The following is a 21,777-nucleotide window of genomic DNA, read 5'->3' as shown; positions in this document are numbered from 1 at the left end:
CCAGCTTCAAATGTTATGAAAGCAGCAATTTAAAACCACGGAGCACATCAGGCTGCAAGCATTAAGATTAGCACATCATACAATGGAAGGGAGTAATGCCTGTATCAAACATGGCGTCCACGGTTCTCAAATCGGCATCTGTTATAATACTCATGCGCATCTACGCCTCAGCTCGGGCGGACGTAGTTTCCGCAGCGCTTGGCGTCCGCTCGTTCTGATCCATCCATTCAGAGCCTTCGCTCGATTCGCCCAATGGGGATGGGTGCTTTGGTTTGAGCGGACGAATGGGAACGTGCGGTTTGGTGGGGCGGTTGGCAGCTGGGATTTAAATCCAGAGGCAACGGCATGCAGCCATTTTGAGCGGAACTGGTGGTGAAAAGGCTTCAATTGTAGTGAGATTGAGCACCAGGAGTTGAGAACAAAAGGTACTGAGTCGGGCCTGAGGAAACAGTGAGACTCCCCTCGCATCCCTGATTTTAATTTTGTTTTGCCTCATTCTGTGCTCAAGTTGGGCTGAGTTATACCGGCAGATCCTATTGAGGATTTTATATTCACCCAGCGACTGGTGGGTATCGGGAGCTCTCTGCGTGTAAGAATGGCAGGGATGTGAATTCCCCAGGACGTTTGAGAGGTCTCTAATCGTGCACTTGAAACGCCAGAGCTTCTAAGGTTACAAAAAGGTTAGCTCTAGCAGTGTTCTAGTGATGTCCTTGCCTCTCGCCCATAAGGGCTGGGTTCACCTTCACAAACAAGGCTATAGACCTCCGAAATTGTGTTTTGAATAGAATTGATGACTAGCAGGCTGATGGGGTGGAGGGCCTTTTGAGTTGTAAACACTGTGATCCTGAATTTACGTGAAACTGCTGTTGTGTACGTGTGGTGGTTAACTGTCAACAGTGCTAATAATCTGGTACTTGTAACAGTCATCACTGTCAATTTGGAGTCATTACCAATGCAAAACAGTTCTCCACTTGGGGGTGGAGAGAGATAATGGGAACTGCAGATGCTGGAGAATCTGAGATAACAAAATGTGGTGCTGGATGAATGCATCAGGCCAAGCAGCATCTTAAGAGCACAAAAGCTGATGTTTCAGGTCTAGACTAAGGGTCTAATGTCAGCTTTTGTGCTCCTAAGTTCTCCACTTGATACCTGTTGACTCCAGTTTTGTGAGGGTACTTGGTGCCACTTGTATTAATTACTGCCTTGATTTCAAAGACTGTTACCTTTTATCTCGTGTTCAATGCTTTTTATCTTTGGACCAAGGTTGTAAAGAGGGCAGGAGCTGAGTAACCCTGGCAAAACCCAAACTGTGTGCCAGTGAGCAGGCCTCTTCTGAGCAAATGTTGGCAGTTTCTGAGTCCTGTCAGTACCAACGCTTTGCTGTTTGTTGGGATCCTTTCCCTTGGAGTAAGGTGTGGTATGAATCCTGAAGCGCATGTTTCATTTGTGCAAGTGCTGAAATATTGGTAATGCCCATAGCCTTTGCAGTATCCAGTGCTTGATATGTTTGTGGAGTGCATAGAATTGCAGTCTGATTAAACACTGATATCTGTACTGCAGACCCTGGGAGACTTACTGAAGATGTTTAGAAATTCAGTGCCCTTGTCTTTTGCACAGATGTGCTGTGCTTACTTTCTATTGAGGATTGTGTGTTTTTTTTGGAAACCTTTTCCTGTTAGTAGTTTCATTTATCTGTGGCAGACACACAAACTGAATCCTTGAGGATTAGTTATTTAAGGCTGAGTGGCTAGTGCTACCACTCTGGTTGCTGTTAAATCCAGACCACTGTGCTGCTCCTCTGTGTGCACACCACCGCCTCCCCCCACCCACACGCGCACCAAACCACGGTAGCCTTGCCTAATACGAAAGGACGTAAGTGGTTTAGAGGAAATCTGGAGGCTTTCACCCAGGGGTAGTAGAAATATGGGACATGCTACCTGAAAGCCTGGTGGAGGCAAATATCCTTGAAACATTTAGCCTTATGTACTTAATATGCCAGTGCATAAGCTGTGGACTAAGTACAGGTAAATTGGCTTAATGTAGTTTGTCTGTTGATCAGAATAGATATGGGCCAAAGAGCCTGTTTCCATGCTATATGACTCTATATAACCCAAGTGGAGTAAACATGTTTCAGTTGGGGGTGGGCAGCAGACTGTTTTATGTGAATACCATGACAGGTGGCACAGAGTGCAAATGTGTATCATGACCCAAAAGCTTGGAACGAGTGTGTTGCCTGAAGTGTGAATAATGGGGGTAACCTGCTTTTGAGGTAAGGTCTGTGGTGGCTGGAAAGCTTCAAAATGACTGGCAGTTGTAAATATGTATCAAATGAAACTTGAGGCTAGGCTAAATTGTGGTTGGCTTCCTCCTGACCTATTTTTAATGTCTCTGCACTTCGCAGAAGGTGTGAAGAATGTCTCAATTTGTTTTTGAGAGTGACATCAACAACCTTCTGAAGTTGGATGCTCCCATAACAAATGGGCCACTAGCTAGGTGGCAGCGGAAAGCGAAGGAAAACAATAGTGTTTCTGGGTCAATGTCAACATCTGCTAATACCAGTGGTCTATCACCAATGAAAACAACAAATCGGTCACTTAATGCATCCAAGGTGGTGACACCCAGCAAAACACCAGGTAACTCTCAACTTTCTATTTGCTACATCAAGATTGCTGTAGTTTCTATTGTTCATATCAACATTGTGTTCATTAGACTTTAGACCTTTTTAAAACTTCCACATTGTACACCAAATTCTGACTATACAGGGGTAGAGAACTAGACAATAGAGATATAGTTCCTTCTTAGCTTGGATTTCTACTGGAAAATGCCGCACTCATATTGGTAATAGTTGCAATGCTTGTAATCTTTAATTTCAGCCAATTGGATTTCATGTCATGTTTTCCTGAGTGTACCCTATGTTACTTATGCAGTATTCTGAAGTACAGCAGATGCTCATACCTACAAAACATTGTTTCTTTATATGCCTTATTTCATCCTTAACCACCTATGAATGGTGATGAAATTTACAAAACATGTAGTAAACTCAAAAGCAGCTTTTCAGGAAAATGTCTGATGTGTAACATCAATCTAAGTTAAAGACTGGCAACCTACGGGTGGAATCATAATGGCACTGCAGGAGGCCCAGGGTGGACACCTCGTCTAAGGAATGGGAGGGGGAGTTGAAATGGTTTGCGACTGGGAGGTGCAGTTGTTTACTGCGAACCAAGCGTAGATGTTCTGCAAAGCAGTCCCCAAGCCTCCGCTTGGTTTCCCCAATGTAGAGGAAGCCACACCAGGTACAATGGATACAATATACCACATTGGCGAATGTGCCGGTGAACATCTGCTTGATGTGGAAAGTATCTTGGAGCCTGGAATGGGGGTGAGGGAGGTGGTGTGGGGGCAGGTGTAGCACTTCGTGCGGCTGCAGGGATAAGTGCCCGGTGCGGTGGGGTTGGAGGGGAGCGTGGAGTGGACAAGAGAGTAGCGGAGAGGGTGGTCTCTCCAGAAGCCAGGCAAGGGTGGGGTTGGGAAAAAATGTCTTTAGTGGTGGAGTAGGATTGTGGATGGCAGAAGTGTCGGTGGATGATGCGTTGTATCTGGAGGTTGGCGGGGTAGTGTGAGGACTGGGGATTCTCTTTTGGCGGTCATTGTGAGGGATGAGGTAGCAGACGGTTTCAAGTGAATACCATGGTGGGTGGCAGTGTGTGCGTCTATCGTGACCCAAGTGTGGAAGAGAATTGTGAATAATGTGGGTAAATGGCTTGAGGTCAGATCCATGGTGGCTGGAACGCTTACCTGATCTTGTATATGCACATATGACAAGGTGCTGTTATCACCATACAATGAAATGCTTACTGCATCACATCTATCTGCATGATGGCCATATTGTTTGGTACAATCAGAGCATACTTGTCTGAGCTTTCCCCACTGATGGCCAACATCCCGTAAGAATAGAGAAGCAAATAACCTGAGCACCATAACCCTTGATTTCCTCATTACTTGACTATATTCATCAACTTAGTTTCCCCAGACAGCAGTGGAAACTTGGTCCAACAGACCAATAACCCTTTGCAAAATAAGACTTACACAAATAGTCTATCTCCTAGTTCCCAAGCATCCATTTTATTAGATTATTCAGTGTCTTGTATTGTTCAATAAGATCACCTGACTTCTAAGATGCACACTGATCAACCTTTCAAAGGCTAACACCTTGATGCCAGGTCAAATGAATCTTCCCTGAGCTGCTTGTAATGCAATTACTTGAGAGCAAAGCTGTTTACAGGGCCTACGTTTCATTTAAGGCCCTTTACAGCTGCAGTAGTAGTTTACCAACTCATTGTATTGCATGCTGAGGCCATCCAATCCTGTCACTGTTTTCAAAGTACTGTGCTATTAATCTTTTGTAATGGACTCCAGCATTTTCTCCTCCACTACTAATATCAGACTAACCAGTTTATAATTCCCTGTTCGCTATCTTTTTAAATGGTGGGGTTACGTTCACTACCCTTCAATCCATAGGAATTGTTCTAGAATCTTTGAAAGATGACTGCCAATACATCTGTTATTTCTAGGGCCACTTTTCTCACTTTATTTTTGTCAGACAGGAATTAAAAGTTGTACATATTCTTTAAATGTTTGCTATTACCTATCCACTGTCATCACTTAAAGCAGTGCTGTGCAATTTAATGGCACCTCATTCCATTCTAATTTTTTTAGATTCAGGATCCTGGTCTCAGAATCAATTGTCATTCTCCAGCTTAATGAATGCCATCTTTGTGGTCACCCTCTCTTCCAAGTAGAATTGTACAGTTACATTCTGCCATGAGAAAGGAATATTTGGCAATGGCCTGTTGTCTAGTTGGCTCTTGGATGAATTGGTCTAGAGACCATTCTGTACATTGCCTTTCTTAAAAAAGGCATGATATCAGATTTGGGGTGTAAACTAAATGTGGGACTGTAACAATTCCTTTTCTACAGCATAGTTACAGTTTTGATTTCCATCTACATTTAAAGTTGCTATATTTATAGCTGTACTGCTTATCTCCAGTTTTCTATTTTAATGCTTCCTGTAACCTTACCACTACACTTTTGGGGCTATTTACAACCCACCTATTATTTTTCTGCCCCTTAATGTTTCTAAGCTATACCCATACAGATTCCACTTCACTAGAGGTAATATCCTTCATTATTGTGCTACTGTTTTCCTTAATCAGTAATGTCACCAAACCTCCCTTTCTTCTCTGCCCTTAAAACAAATAAACCATAATATTTGCTACTTATCCCTGATCATCCTGCATCCACAGCAGTAATCCCAGCTATCATCTGTTTGTTGTGCAACTAGATCACTTTGAATCTGCTGTGTATTAAGATTAGCTTTCACCTTTTATCTTTTTAACATCTTAGACTATTGTTTGCACTGTGGCCGTGCTTGGTTCTTGCTCTTTACACTGTCAATCACTTTCACTTTCTGTTTCTGTTTCACCCCCCCCGCCTTGTTTGCCAGTATGGGTTACCACCTGCCCACTTCTCCCATCCCTGACACTTTAATTTTTAAACCCTCCCAGACTACACCAGCAAATACACTCTATCAATTCTAGTCCAACCTGTTCAGCTTGTTCTGATGACACCTCCCTCAACTGATACCAGGATTCTGAAACTTCACCTGGCACTGTTTCCAGCCACACAACCATCTGATACATCCTGCTTTTTCCACCATGACCTTGATGCTTAGCAATCCTGAGATCATCTACCTTTGAAAACCTGCTGTTTTTAAACTGCTTCCCAATTCCCCATATCCTCTTAAGATTTTATCCTTGCTTGCTTCTCTCTCTCTGCACATGCACGCGCGTGCACACAAACTCCCAAACCACGTTTGATCCTTGACCCTAGTACCTGGGAGGCAATGTACCAAACTGGAGTCTTGCTTGTAGTCACAAATGTCAACCAATTCCCCTTGTGATTGAATCTCCTATTTCTATAAACTTCTTACACTTTTTTTATTTTTCCTCTGTACAACAAAATCAACACGTGGCTATTGCTGTTTTCCTCAACAATGTCCTAGTGGTATATCCATTGAAGGGGAATGGAATGCCCATCACTGATTCCTGCATTGCTTGCCTAATCCTGTGTGGGCATCCATTTCCCTCCCTGTGACACCTTAATCTGTGAAGTGATCATCCGTGTGCAATTGACAATTCTCTTGGCCTCCTGAAACTTGGGGATCCAGGAGCTGCAGTACATAGAATAGAAAGGGCACACATGCTGATCAGAGATAATGGGAACTGCAGATGGCAGAGAATCAGTGTGGAGCTGGATGAACACAGCAGGCCAAGCAGCATCTTAGGAGCTCAAAAGCTGAGGTTTCAGGCCTATGATGAAGGGTCTAGGCCTGAAACATCAGCTTTTGTGCTCCTGAGATGCTGCTTGGCCTGCTGTGTTCATCCAGCGGCACACAATTGTCTTGTGCTCTTCTTCTGTAAACTATTTATGTTAAGCCTTGGATTACCCCTAAAAGCAAATATTAATTGCTAATAGGGCTCCTCTCTGGACCAGTGCACTATTGCTCTTGCATGCTCAATCCAAAATAAAACCTGACAAATTAAGTGCGAATAAAGATGATAAATACTGACCATACGCTGTCAGCTGCTTCTCTTGCCCTGCCTCACTTTTTGATGCTTCCCAGAGAGCATTGTGGTGAAGCAGACTGCTCTATGTACTGCAACTTCTCAATTGTTTCCTACTAATTCGTTATCTTTCCATGTGAATCCCTTCAGCCACGTTGGTGATTGTTGTGATAATTGAAATGGCTCTGGAAGAATGAAAGCTGCAACAATGGTCACTTCTATCTCTTTTTGGCTTACAGGAAAAGCAAAAACTCCCAAGTCTTCAAAATGTTCCCGTGTTCAAGGGACTCCGTCAAAAGCAGGTGGTGATCGTTACATTCCAATCCGTAATGCAGCACAAATGGAGGTAGCACACTTCTTGATCTCTAAAGAAAATGAGCAAGAAAATGAATCTCCAACCAAGAAAGTGAGTACAAAAGATTAACTTAACAGTAACAAATTTGATTTCAAAACAATTCAGCAAACTATTGTGATGCTTCATAATTTATGATTGTAAAACTGATCAACAAATGCTGTTGATCTTGTTTGTGCTTTGCTATTTGAAAGCAGATTGGATATAGATGTTTTCACTAGGCCCATCTGGTATGAGGAATAACACTGTAGACCATTGTAAAAATCTTAAACTATATTATTTCTAGGTTACTCATGGAGCCTGTTTCAATGCTGCAAAAATTCTTTGGCCCATTGCATCCATGCTTGTCATCAAGTATCTTGCCTATACTAGCACATGGCCTGTAGCCCTTTTGCTATGGCATTTACTACTTGTCTTGAGTGTTTTGTCTCTTTTTAAGGCAGTGAGTCCTTGGGTGAAAAGTTCTTTCTTCAAATCCCCTCTAAGCCACCTGTTTTTATTTTTCACCCCAAAACTACTCCTGGTAAGGTGGAAAGATCCTCTCAATGGCCCCTAAAACTTTGTACACTTTAGATTCCTCCTTCCCTTACTCAATCCCTATCCCCACCCCACCAGCTTTCTATGTTCTAAGCACAATACTCCCACCCAGCCATGTATGTTCAGCTGAATTGCTCCAGGCTAGGCCATGTCCTGGTGATTCTCTTCTGCACTCTGGTGCAGTCATTATCTGTCCTAAGCTGTCGTGACCAGAACTGCATTGAGTACTGCAGCTATGGTATAACTAATAGACCTGACTATTCCATTGTCTTTTTGCTCTTGCATTGAACTCTAATAAAGGCAAATATCCCATATACTGCCTTAGCCATCTTAACTCTGATTTTTAAAGGGTCAGTGAGCCAGGTTAGTGTCCCTCTAATCCTCTTTCCTGGGGTCTTATCAGTTGATGTGTAAGCCCTTGCTTTGATGATCATCATCATCATCTCAAAGTGCATTGCCCTTCTTTTCAATGTCGCATTTCATTTGTAACTATTCAGCCTGTCAGTTCTGTCCTGTAGCCTAAGGCTTTCCTCCTTGCTACTTACCACACCACTGTCTGGTCTTACTAATAATAGTTTTTATGCTCATGAATAGATTAACTTGTACTGCAAACGGGTACCAGCACCAAATCTGAACCGTCTCTTAACCTTCAAACTTCAGCCTCTGCTTCCTGACACTAAGCCAGTTTTGGATCCAGTTTGTCCCTACATTGGTTCGTGAAATAGATTATGGTATCTTTTCTCCAGGAGCAACAGAAGACCTGGTCTATGAACTTGAATGGTTATGATGTTCAGCAGGCAAAAGTTCTACGTCTGAGTGGGAAACCTCTTTCTGCACCAGAAGGTATTTTAATTTTGTTTTTAATCTTAGAATGGTTAACAAGTACTTAGGAATATTTAGCTGGATCAGAAATTTGATAGTAACAAATGAGTCCATCTTGATCTTGAAAGTAAGAGGTGAAGTGTGACTGAGGGTTAAAATATGGTCATCTGAAATGCCTATTGAGTTCAGGTTATGAAGTATAATCATGAGGTTTTCACAAGTTGAGACTTGATATGCAAGCCAGTGCAGTAACATCTGGCTATTCCTCAAAATGGAAGCTTTTCAGTCCATCCTTATCAATTTCTCAATCCCTTTGGAGCCACTGTTTTTCACTAGCAGTTGAGGGATCTGGCACAATCTGGAGACAATTATGGTCTGCCCTTTATTAAAATTGCGTAAAGTTGTCCAGTGTTGGATTTAATGACTAGATAGTGAAGGTCCATCATACTTAAGACTGAAGGGTTCTACAAATCAGTTATACAATCTGTTTGGTCTCCAAGAATTAAGAACAAGTGTGTTACTAATGTGAGTTTTTGTCATCCTTCCTCTGTCAAAAACTTGTGTAAAAAGGAAGGTTCTGTACTTGTGTGGAGTATTGGCATAGTAGGAAATTCGTTGGTGATGGTACACCAGGGTGCTGAAGTTGCAGCCCTGAGAAGGGAGTAGGTGTGCATGACACAGTTGGGGTCTAAAACATGATAGAGAGGGAGGATTCTTAAGAGAATAACTGAAGTACTAATAGTGCCAAAGTACGTACTAGACTTTTCTTCCTGATAATACAGTAGTATTAGACACCACCTTGTGGAATTTAAGTTATGAGAATGGCATGTTCATCCAGTTGAAGACAACTATTACTCTGGAATTGCAAATGGTACTCTTGCTGATGACACTGCTGAGCTTTTGAGTAATCTGAGGCTTCTCTCGTTGGGTACAATAGTTTGCGATCAAAACTGAAGCTGCTGGCTTTGGTTTCCATGATTTAAATATCTGCTCATCTAACGGTGAATGTCAGCCTAGCAATTCAAAGATAAAGTAGAGCTGGATTGGGTGTCATTGTGTACAAAGTGATTCTTCTGAATGCTGTGGAGTCAGTGCGTGGGAAGGATGCAAGTAGATAAAACTTGAATTGCATGCATAGAATCTGGAAAGGGCAATCCATCCCCATCTGAACAGTGGTGAGCATTGAAGTAAATGTTGTCAAGTGGCAAAGACTGCCAATAGGACAGGAGGGGTGTGGTGAGATATCTATGACAAAAAAATTTCCACATGCAGTTAAATGTTTTGAAGTAGAAACTAAATTGAGGGAGATTTGAGCTTTGCATGCCCTGAAATGAGGGGCAACGTCTTCAAGCAGATTAGAAATAGGGTAGTGGTGTACATAGGGTGAAGGGGTCATTCAAGATCTCAAGTTTGTTTATCCAAGTAATGATTGTCACCTTGAGGTCTAAATTTCATGGTTGGATTTCTTACCTGGAATAATACATTCTTGGTCTTGATACCTTTCTTAACAGCCAGATTTGAATATTAGCAATTGTTAAGTGCAAGGATTTTAAATCCAAATCAAATATCAATCTCTTCCAAATGCCAAATTCCTGTGACTTGAAATACTAACTAGGTGAATTCAATGTCCATAGATGGCTACCATTTTCTGAGCTTCCAACTTGCAAATTATTTCTCTTCTCAGGTATGAGGCTACCCATTGTTTTGTAGTGTTGAGTCTGTGGAGAGAACAAAGTAACCTTTGCTTAAAAAGTAATTAGGACTGAACATATGCCAGTGGTCAAAAGGCATTTGGTATAGCATTAAATAACTTGAGCTTGCTACATTTCTAATTACAAAATAAGATGAGCAGTGAGTATTGCATAATTGGGATTTTTGGGGTGGGGAGATGAACAATGTTCTTCCCAGAAGACTGGTCTAAAGTAGATATTGGTCTTTTAGCACTTACTATTCTGGATGTTTTACATGCATTCTTGTCCTGAGAGCGACATTCTTTTAAGGAGAAAGTGGCTAGTATTTTTTTTGGACTTCTCCATTTCATTCTAACTGCAATTTCTCCATCTACATGCTTGTTTTGGCTATTCCTTGAGACCCAAGTCAGTAACTTGCTTTTCCCTTCCTCTTTACCACAACCTGCCTTTGTTTAACAGCTTCGAACATGCAGCTTGAATGCCAGCAGTAATTAACATAACCATTCTAATTGAATAATTGGATGACAGTGTGAAGCTGGATGAACACAGCAGGCCAAGCAGCATCTCAGGAGCACAAAAAAGCTGATGTTTTGGGCCTAGACCCTCCTTCGGAGAGGGTTCTGGAATAAATAGGGAGGGGGGGGGGGTGGTGGGGGAGGCAGACCGAAGGTGGAGAGGAGAGTACAGGTAGGGAGGGGATAGGTCAGTCCAGGGAGGGCAAACAGGGAAAGGAGGCGGGATGAGGTTAGTAGCTAGGAAATGGAGGTATGGCTTGGGCGGGGGGTGGGGGGGGGGGGGCGCGGTGGTGTTGGGGGAATAGGTGAGGAAGAACAGATTAGGGAGGTGGGGACAAGCTGGGCTGGTTTTTGGATGCACTGGGTGAAGAGGAGATTTTGAAGCTTGTGAAGTCCACATTGATACCATTGGGCTGCAGGGTCCCCAAGTGGAATGAGTTGCTGTTCCTGCAACCTTCAGGTGGCATCATTGTGGCATTGCAGGAGGCCCATGATGGGCATGTTGTCTAAGCAATGGGAGGGGGAGTTAAAATGGTTCACTAATAGGAGCTGCAGTTGTTTGTTGCAAACTGAGCGGAGGTGTTCTGCAAAGCAGTCCCCAAGCCTCCGCTTGGTTCCCCCAATGTAGAGGAAGCCACAGTGGATACAGTATACCACATTGACAGATGTGCAGGTGAACATCTGCTTAGTATGGAAAGTCATCTTGGGGCCTGGTGTGGGGGCAAGTGTAGTATTTCCTGTGGTTGCAGTGGAAAGTGCTGGGTGTGGTGTGGTGGGGTTGGAGGGGAGTGTGGAGTGGACAAGGGAGTCAGAGTGGTCTCTCTGGAAGGCAGACCACAGTGGGGATGGAAAAATGTCTTGGGTGGTGGGGCGGATTGTAGATGGTGGAAGTCAGAGGATGATGTGTTGTATCTGGAGGTTGGTGGGGTGGTATGTGAGAATGAGGGATCCTTTTAGGGTGGTTGTGGTGGGGGTGGGGTGTGCGGGATGTGTTGCAGGAGACGCAGTCAAGGGTGTTCTCGACCACTGCGTGGAGAATGATATCAATGTGGACTTCACAAGCTTCAAAATCTCTCCCTCCCCCACTGCATCCCAAAACCAGCCCAGCTTGCCCCCACCTCCCTAACCTGTCCTCCCCCTCACCTATCCCATCTTCCCACCTCAAGCCACGCCTCCATTTCCTACCTACTAACCTCATCCTGCCTCCTTGACCTGTCTGTCCTCCCTGGACTGACCTATCTCTTCCCTACCTCCCCACCTATACGCTCCTCTCCCTATCTTCTTTTCTCTCCATCTTCGGTCTGCCCTCCCCCTCTCTCCCTAATTTATTCCAGTACCCTCTCCCCATCCCCCCCCCCCTCTGAAAGATCTATGCCCGAAACGTCAGCTTTTGTGCTCCGAGATGCTGCTTGGCCTGCTGTGTTCATCCAGCTTCACACTTTATCTTGGATTCTCCCAGCATCTGCAGTTCCCATTATCTCTAATTGAATAATTTGTTCTAGCTTAAATACACTGGAAGCTGTTCTTGTAAGGAGCTTCCCAATTTGCCCTTTCTGACTTCAGTGTTAACTGTAGAGTTTATCAATGCTCTTTAAGCAAAAGAGTTGTATTTATTTAAGTTATTTTGTGTACTCTGGGTCATCCTTATTTTGGAGGGGAGGGGAGATTTGTGGGCAGCTCATCCAGGAATTAATTTCTGGTTGTGCTCAATGTTCTCGTGGAGGTAATTCTAATATCTAGTTAGTTTATTTGGAGTGCTTTGAGGTTGTAGATAATGTAAAAAGGGGTGGGTGGGTTAGGGTACTTGTTAGGGCTGAACTTGCCCAATACTGTAAAATAACAGTGCAGAGGATTAAATAGTTCAATTTTGGAATTGGCTGTTTCTACTAAAGTACTACTTGTTAGCTGTTCCTAGAATCCTTCTGTTCTGTGGTTTTCTCAGCTGGAGTTCCATCCATTGGGTAGGGAGGCCCTCCACTCATGTCCTGTGGTTTTAGTTTGTCCTTGTTTTCCAGGTTACCAGAATAATCTGAAGGTTCTGTACAGTCAGTCAACAACACCGAGCTCCACCAAGAAGTCCACTCGCTACATTCCCTCAATGCCAGAGAGAATTTTGGATGCTCCAGAGATCAGGAATGATTACTGTAAGTTATGAAGTAGAAACATTCTTCACCTCTACATGAGAAAATAAATACCTGGTTTGCATAATCTTGCCTAGTTATCTTTCAATTTATGCAACAACATTGATTTTTATATAAAATAGAATTAAGTCTTTGTCTTTTTCTGCATTACGTTGGTTTTCTTTGCTTTCCCTCCTTTCCTCTCACCATGCCCATTCCACCTTTCAGACCTAAATCTGATTGATTGGAGCTCACTGAATTACTTGGCTGTGGGCCTTGGAAATAATGTATATCTCTGGCATGCTGAATCTGGTCAAATCTTATTGCTTGTGCAATTGGAGGGTCAGGAAGATTACATTGCTTCTGTGTCATGGATAAAAGAAGGCAACTATCTGGCAGTTGGAACAAGGAGTGGAGAGGTTCAGGTAAGAACAGTGATTGATAGGTTTTACTTGGCAGATGAAGCAACCATTGTAATCTGTCTAAAAGCATCTGAATTGTCAATGTTTAATCTTGTCTTGATCTCTTCTATAGTGGCGAGCAAGTATACTTGTAGATATTAATTATACTGAAGTTAGATTTGCTTCATATCTCACCAGAAAAAATAACTTAAAACTGATGTTAACTTCAATGATCTCAATCTAAGATGGCTTACTTTCTACAATGCTTCATAGCAGATGCATTTGGTTTTTAGCCAGCACAAACTGAAGACACTGTTCTGGTGCTTGTGGAAATCAGCAGTAACTAAAGCAAGGTTCGTTGAACATCTCTTCCCAAGAAGGCATTGCTGACAGAATTTGCTTTTGTAGCTTACACTAAAATTAAAACTGGAGACAAAGCAAATTAAAATGCAACATGAGGATTACACTTGAAATGATAAATATACTTTTTAACAAATCAGATTCATCTTTCACAAGCACCCATGTCAGTTCCAAAACTGTAACTACACAATTCCACAATAAGCTAATGCAGACTCCGTCAGAATCCTATCAAATAACATTTTACCAGCCAATTACCCTCATTCCTGGTATGACTGTCCTGTTGTATAGCTTTCCAGAGTTGCTTTTCAACTTACTAACCAATGACCCTGTTTAAGTTTAGCCACATCTAGAAACATACCCTTCAATTTCTCAGGTTTTCAAATAACGGCATATGATAGAAGAAAAGTCGGTCTGTTACGTCTGTAGTAAGTAGCAGTGCAAGCTGAATATGGCTCTTCTTTTGAGCTGAATTCCAGATTTCAAGAATTTAGATCTCTTTAGCAAGCACTTTCCTGTCTGCTGAACAGAAACAGACCTCGTGATTTGCTACTTGCAAGAGATGTGTTCCCCCTTTGTTTTCTATCTGCTCTGTGCTGATTTGCCTTTCTCTCCTGCTGTTGTTTAATTTAACTTGTGGCTAGAGACAAATTCTTGGTCAAGAACAAAGTACAGCACAGGAACAGATCCTCTTTGTTTTTGTCCCATATCTGTGCTGATTATGCTTCAGTTCAAAACTAATCCCAACTGCCTGTACATGGTTTGTATCCCTGCCCCTGCCTGTGTCTCAATGCTGCTTAAACTTTGCTAACGTGTCTACTTCAATACCACCATCCCCTACTGTACCCTGCTTCACCCACCTCAACAGTGCATTCCAGGCATCCATAACTTTTTAAAAGTCCTCTTGGGCCCTCCTGTAAGAAGTCCTCCACCACCAACAATGCCACTGCCCCGCCTGCCGTGCCCCCACCACCCCAATTTGACATTTCCTTCCAGGGGAAGGCTCTAACTATCCATGTGTCTCAATTTTATGTATTTGACAGATCATTGCTCAGTCTGAAACTTGTGAAAACCACGCAACTTTATCCAACTGTCCCTTACAGCTAATCTGTTCCAATTCAGGCAACATCCTAGTTAAACCCCTTTTGTACCCTCAAGCCTCAACATCCTTTTGTGGTGTAGTGACTAAAACTGCACACAGGACTCCAAATGTCACCTGAGTTTTGAACAGCTGCAGTATGACCTTGCAACTTTCATGCTCCGTGTCCTGACTGAAAGCAAGCCTTCTATCAGCTTGTTCAGTTGTGTTGCCCTCTTCTGGGAGCTAAGGACCCTGGACCCCAAGATCCTCTACATCAAATGTTCCTAAGGTTCCTGTCATGTTATACTTTTTGCATTGACTTTCCAAAATAAATCACCTTGCGTTTCTCTTGGTCAGCTTTCAATTGATCTGTATCGTCCTAACTGATCCTTGGAGAACTTTACTAGTCAGTCTCCTGGTCAGGAAAAGACCCTCTACAACTACCCTATTTTCTATGACCAAGCCAATTTTGTATCCAACTTGCAACTCTCCTCAATTCAATGCACCTTGATCACTTGGATCAGGCTCTAATGAGGGGCCTTATGTCACATGCTTTAGTAATGGCCATGTAGACAACATCCACTGCACTATCCTCATTAATTATTTGTCACTTCCCCCAAAACCATGCAATCAAATTTGGTGCTTTAAAGTTCATTCTTTTCCAAATGCAAGCAAATCCTGTTCCTAAAAGTCTTGCCCAGTAACTATTGTAATAACATTTCAACACTTAGGAAAAAAAAATGAGTAGATGAAATTAATCAATTGGGAAAATTAGTGATTTACTGGTGTTGATTGTAGATGAAAAATGCCATGGCTGATTAGTCATTGGGGGAGACGTTCAGTTGTAAGAGCACTTCTGGCTATGAAAAATAGAGCCCTCTGCATTGGTGTAGTTTCCAGTACACAGGTGGATGCTACACTGACTGTTCACACTTTGTCAGCATTTAGCAAATGTCCAAGCATGTAGACATATGCAATGTTGCAAGCAAGTTTCCCTTCAGCAGAATAGGTGACAGCCATTCTCTGCCTCATTTCTCCAGGCATTGCCTTGAAACAACCTGACTTTTTTCAACTTAAGCTCGGCTGTTAATTGCTTGGTGTTTTCTGTAAAAATGCCTCGACCAAACAGAATCCACTTACGAACCAATCCACAGTCTTCTCAAAGTAGTATAAATGGTATTGTGTAACTTGTCCTGATGAATGCAAAACAAAAGTTCCATGTTTTTTCAGTAATAAAAACTTTCAAATTCAATTTTATTCTACAAACTATAAGAAGCAATTGTTTTTTACTGTATTGCTGAGGTTGCAATGATAAACTGCACTACTACTATCTCATGTGTCTTTACAGTGTAATGCTGTGGACTTTGATTTTAGGGTCTGAGGCTAGCTTTTATGTATGATTTGCTAGCTTGCAAGTGTAGTTGTCTTGTTTTTGGACTCTGCAGTGTATACAATTTCTGATCCTGATTCTTCTACGAATATTTTTTGTTTTAAGGTTTGGGATGTTGAGCGCCAGAAACGCCTAAGGAATATGGTGAGTCACACCGTACGAGTAGGAGCACTCAGTTGGAGCAGTTATATTCTTTCCAGGTAAAAATATTCTAGTAAGATACTGTACACTTAGAACTCAAAACTACTTATTTTCTGTGTAATTCAGAATGTAGAAGTATACATCTCTAACATTTTGCAATCCCAACTTTCAGTGGCTCCAGAACAGGTCAAATCCACCACCATGATGTTCGTGTGGCAGAACATCATGTATCTACTCTGACTGGACACACTCAGGAGGTCTGTGGCTTAAAGTGGTCACCTGATGGGAGATATCTTGCTAGTGGTGGGAATGACAACATACTGAATATCTGGCCTAGTGTTCCTGGGAATGATGCAGAGTGCTTACCATTGCACACTTTCACACAGCACCAGGGTGCTGTTAAGGTAAATTATTTTTCAACTGGGTGACAGCTTTAAGGTTGCAGTTTGATCTTTATAGGGTTCAATTTCTAAAACACATTTTAGAAAATAAAAGCTAGCTGTAGTGAATTAGTTTCAGTGGAAATTCTGGTCAGTATCAAATGTATAAATCTGAATGCATAGCAAGATACCTACTGAGCTACTATTCTATTGTAGCAGCATGTGGAGCAAGTTGACCTGAATTCTTTGTCTTGTCTCCACAGGTTATTCACTGATTAGATTAGCTTTGTTGACTAATTTGAACTTGTACCACATGTCTGGTGTTGAAGCAAGATTTTAACTCCTAGCTGGAAAAGGAATTTTTAGCTATCAAAATTAACCAATTTTGGTTGCACTATTGCCTAGTCACATCTAGTTTTGTTAATTTTTACTTTGCATGTTTCTCAACCTAATGAGTTTTTTATGGCAGAATCTCCATCTGTATTTTTACACCTTGTTAAAAGGTAATACCTCATTTTCCAACTCCAGGTAATTTTGTAAACTAGGTTTTTCAATAGAAAATGTCTAAGTTTTGTTGTCATAGTCAAATGTACAACACCAGACCAACTTGTCCATGCTGACTGGATATCCTAAAGAAGTCTTATCCCATTTGGCCCATATCCCTCTTTAAACCCTTCCTAACTATATTCATTCAAATGCCTTTGAAATGTTGTAATTGCACCAACCTCCTCCACTACTTCATCTAGCAGCTCATTCTGTACACAGTACCCTCCTTGTAAATAAAAAAGTTGCCCCTTGGGTTCCTTTTAAAGATGAGGGGAAAGATTTAAACCTATGCTGTTTGACTACTCTTACACTCCCACACCACCGAAAAGACCTTCTTATCCATGCCTCTCAGATTTTAAGAACCTCCTACAAAGTCACCTCTCGCCTTTTGTGCTCCACGGAAAATAGGCCCCCCTGTTCAGCCTCTCCCTTTGCTGAAACCCTGGCAGTAACCTTGTAAATCTTTTCCGAACCCCTTAAGCTTCACAACATCTTGCCTATGACGGAGACCAGAATTGCATGCAATATCCGAAGTCCTGTCCAGCTTGCAGCCTGACTGCCAACTCCTATACTGGATACACTTACCAATAAAGGCAGCATACCAAATGCCATCTTCTCTTCCCTGTCTTCCATTTGCAAGGAACTATGAACCTCCACTCCAAGGTCTTTGTTCAGCAATACTCCCCAGGACCTTAACATTAAGCATATAAGACCTGCCCTGATTTGCCTTTCCAAAATGCAGCGCACACATTTCACTAAAGTAAACCCAGATTGCTGCCCATTGGCCATCTGATCAAGATTTCATTGTATTTGAGAACCTCCTTTGCTGTCCAATACGCCTCCAATTTTGATGTCAGCTGCGAATTTACTAATCATATATAAATGATAAAGCAATGAATCTAGCTCTGACCATTGGTGTACCACAGGCCTGCAGTCTGAAAAGCAACCTTCCACTGCCACCCTATCTTCTAGTTCTTGTAACTGAGATCTACTTGCAAACATTGCTGGTTTTTGATCTTTTTAGGCAGTTGCTTGGTGCCCTTGGCAAGCAAGTATCCTTGCAAGTGGTGGTGGTACTAGTGATCGGTTCATTCGTCTCTGGAATGCCAATACTGGATCTTGTTTGAATTCTGTAGATACACGGTCACAGGTTAGTTGTATTAATAAAGATAATGACATTTATTGTTGGATGGGAATTGAAGCTAGTGTTACCATGCATGATTACATGTCCTTTTTTAGATATTTAACTGGGCTGACACTTAATGTTGGTTCAAAAGTGATTGAATAATGTCACGCTTAATATACGTCAAATGTGGTGATCAAGAGCTTGCAACTCTTTAAAGAAAAGACATTCACAAATGCAAGGAAAAAGCAAATTGAGTGAAATTAAAAGATTTAAGGTATCCATAGGAAAAAAACTGTGCTATCTAAGTGTGGTATGTGGAGTATGGAATCATTAAAGACCTAGGAATGATTATAATGGGATAATGTCAGTCCAAATTACACTTGGACTGACATCAAGCTGGATGAACACAGCAGGCTGAACGGGAAGGCTGATGTTTCGGGCCTACACCCTTCTTCAGACCTTCTTTCTGAAGAAGGGTCTAGGCCTGAAACATTAGCCTTCCTGCTCCTGTAATGCTGCTTTGGCCTGCTGTGTTCGTTCAGCCCTACACCTTTGTTATTGCAGATTCTCCAGCATCTGCAGTTCCTACTATCTCTAATTTCTAATGCTCAGCTTTGGCATCTGTGATTTTGCTCATGTCTAGGGTGATCAAGAAGATTGTAAAATAAGTGATTTTTCACTTTTTTCCTGTTTTTAATAATGGAAGAACACTTCAAATGAATCCAAAAAACACAAGCTGGATAGATTGTAATAATAGACTGTGTTTTAAATGGTAATTGGGCTTGACAACACCCAGAATTGGGTGTTGGTTGCAAAGCATCAAAAAGAAACTTCTTACATACAAGATTCAACAACATAACACTTGATTATTAAATTAATGAACTTTTTTGTTATTGGATGTGATCTTGCACAGAATCATGATTGCAAGGAAATCAAAGCAGAGCTAAAATCCTTATGACTTTGAAAGGGCAGGCAGGAAGAAAGATGGTGATTACCTCTTGGTATGAGGGAATAAGAATGCTAGCAAAAGTCTTTGATTGGAAGATGTAGAATCCACATGGTTGATGTTGAGAAACCAGGAGATGATACTAGTGGGAATATGCTCTAAGCCTGTTAGCAGTTTCAATACTGTAGAACAATAAACAGCATGTGATGGCAGTATGTTAGCCATGGGTAATCACAGTCTTGTGGATGTTGGGGGGGGGGAAGCAAATTGGCAGAGGTAGCCACAGAAGAATTCATTGTATTTGGGGCTGTCTCCTAGAACCATCTGTTTCAAATCCAATTAGGGATCAAGCTATTTTGAATCTTGTGGTGTGTAATGAGGCAAGTTTTTAATAATGGTCAGCAAAAGATTCCCTAGGGAACAAAATGGTACAATTTAGCCCTTATTCAAAAAGCATGTGGACAAAGGTATTAAGTATATAGGTTTGTTAGCTTAACATCTGCCATTGTGGGAAAATGTTAGTAATTGAAAGCATCTAACAGCAGAACATTTAGAAGTGTGACAATCAAACAGTCAACATGGTTTCATGAAATCATATCTAACACAGCTGAATTCTTTTGAAGTGATAAGCTGTATAAGTAATGAGCAAATAGATCGTTTTCACGAAGGTGTTGTAAATGGCCCTTATGAGGGAGAACAACCAAAGATAGGTGAATGTGCCTCCAGCAAAATTAGTGCAGCAGTCTTCTGTGGCTATCCCAATCAAACAAGTATGCTGATTTGGAAAATGTAGGGGGTGGTGGACTCCAAGGAATATAGCTCTGACAGCCAGAAGATACTGTAGATCTCAATTAGTGGACCAAAACAGCTCTGTATTCTATCAAAGAAAATATATTGGCTCTGGAGGCAGCCCAAGAAAGATTGATCCTAGACATGGAGGTTTTTGGAGGGCCTGGGTATACCTCCTATTGAATGAGTTGACCTGACCATTTGGCAATTGGTTTTTCCTTTTGACAGTTTCAAGTATAACCTTGCTCCTCATTTTAATGTTGTCTTTTTAGGTCTGTTCCATAGTCTGGTCAACAGAATACAAAGAACTAGTGTCTGGTCATGGATTTTCACAAAATCAGTTGGTAATATGGAAGTACCCAAGCTTGTCCAAAGTAGCTGAGCTCAAAGGTGAAATGTTCTTTCAAATGCTATATAAATGTTGTGTAACTTTTAGTTTAAATTTGTCAGGGACAACATTTTGTGCCATCTTTTTTTGTCTTTGTCTTTGTATCAGCTAGACAACTGTTTCATAGTTCTGTTTATTGACTATATTCAACTACTGAGTTATGGATTTTAATGATAATTTAAAAATTGAGGTCTTGTCTTGAGTCTCATGCTTACATTATTGCCCTTGGGACTGCACATACAATAATGCTGTGACAAATTGGCACAATTGTTGAGTGAAGTCTGTTCATTCCATTTCACTTATTCCTGCAAGCTAAATGTGCTAAGATTCAAACTTAAGTGAAGGTGAAGATTTCTTGTGGTCTATTTTTAAATGAGACTCCTGCTTGTACTGTCTACTTCACATTAAGACATGCCATGCGAGTGGATGTACATATCTTGCGGTTTCTCATTTCAGGTCATCAAGCCCGTGTGCTGGACCTTGCTCTAAGCCCAGATGGAACTACAGTATGCTCTGTTGCTGCAGATGAAACAATCCGTATCTGGAAGTGCTTTGCTGTGGACCCAGCAAAAAAGAAAAAGATGGTAACCAATCAGGCCAGTGTACTGCATCATGGCATTCGATAAAGAATATTTCCTGCCATGGTGAGGCATGCAAAAGAAGTTTCACTCCAAGAAGCCAAAACTCCTGTTTTAAAACAGGAGTTTTGTAAATAGTGTTAAGCTATACAACTTGAAGGAAACCAGTGTTTATCAAATTTTACATTTTCAATCGTCTTAGCCACTTATTACAAATTCAGAATTATTTGCATGGTGAATAGTGGATTTTCTTGTACATAAGTTTTTTTTAAAAGTTGTATATAAACACCTCTATTTTAAAATTGTAAAGGTTTTAATCTTTTTACTTTTTTCAATAAACTTAGATGATTTACACAAGCTTTTGAAATCTCTTCTATTCTAAGCTAGTTTTTTGATAAGTGGATTTGCATTCTAAAGTAATGCCAAAGCAGTAATTACTCATGTTTACATGAGTCAGCTAAAACTTGATTCTTGATTTAAATCAATAATTTAATGTCTAGGCAAGGCTCAGTTCATTGCAAAAAAAAAATCAAATGATCATTCACTAAGCTACTATTAACCTCTGTTTGCAGATGCAGCCTACTTTTTTTCATAGATGCTGATTGACTTAATGTCTAGTCTTCCGAATTTTCTCGTTTTCATGAATTTCAATATAGGTTAGAGGTCCCCTGACTAGAAAAAGCCCTGCTAAATGAAAAGTGCAATAGTTGAAAGTTTATTTCAGGCAACAAAGAAACCGTCTTTGTGGTAGCAAAGTGTGGAGCTGGATGAACACAGCAGGCCAAGCAGATCTTAGGATGGGGTGAGGGTTCTGGAATAAATAGGGAGAGAGGGGGAGGTGGACCGAAGATGGAGAGAAAAGAAGATAGGTGGGGAGGGGATAGGTCAGTCCAGGGAAGACGGACAGGTCAAGAAGGTGGGATGAGGTTAGTAGGTAGGAGATGGAGGTGCGGGATGGGTGAGAGGAAGAACAGGTTAGGGAGGCAGAGACCAG

At 41.6% G+C, this 21,777-nt stretch overlaps 1 protein-coding gene across 2 annotated transcripts; it reads left to right on the top strand.

Moving 5' to 3' along the window:
- The first annotated feature begins 299 nt into the window (after nt 1–299).
- Nucleotides 300–21,060, top strand: cdc20 (cell division cycle 20 homolog). 2 transcript variants are annotated; one of them, XM_048538766.2, is made up of 11 exons: nt 300–425; nt 2,402–2,633; nt 6,863–7,029; nt 8,259–8,355; nt 12,556–12,684; nt 12,889–13,085; nt 15,995–16,089; nt 16,203–16,434; nt 17,981–18,106; nt 20,090–20,207; nt 20,662–21,059. In XM_048538766.2, exons 2-11 carry the CDS (start codon nt 2,414–2,416, stop codon nt 20,829–20,831), a joined length of 1,551 nt encoding a protein of 516 aa, XP_048394723.1. In that variant the 5' UTR covers nt 300–425; nt 2,402–2,413; the 3' UTR covers nt 20,832–21,059. The 2 variants fall into 2 exon arrangements, with proteins under 2 accessions (XP_048394723.1, XP_048394721.1); XM_048538764.2 differs by having other exon boundaries at nt 348–680; nt 20,662–21,060.
- The last annotated feature ends 717 nt before the right edge of the window (nt 21,061–21,777 follow it).

This window comes from Stegostoma tigrinum, chromosome 8, assembly GCF_030684315.1.
Source record: "Stegostoma tigrinum isolate sSteTig4 chromosome 8, sSteTig4.hap1, whole genome shotgun sequence".
Classification (NCBI taxonomy): domain Eukaryota; kingdom Metazoa; phylum Chordata; class Chondrichthyes; order Orectolobiformes; family Stegostomatidae; genus Stegostoma; species Stegostoma tigrinum.
This window is presented reverse-complemented; position numbering and strand designations above follow the sequence as displayed.

What these genes read in the sequence shown, in the direction of transcription:
- cdc20 (XM_048538764.2), top strand. Translation starts at nt 2,414, where the DNA reads ATGTCTCAATTTGTTTTTGAGAGTGACATCAACAACCTTCTGAAGTTG. An exon ending in AGAGATCAGGAATGATTACT is followed by an intron (nt 12,685 to 12,888) that starts GTAAGTTATGAA and finishes TCCACCTTTCAG; the next exon opens with ACCTAAATCTGATTGATTGG. An exon ending in CAAAGTAGCTGAGCTCAAAG is followed by an intron (nt 20,208 to 20,661) that starts GTGAAATGTTCT and finishes TTCTCATTTCAG; the next exon opens with GTCATCAAGCCCGTGTGCTG.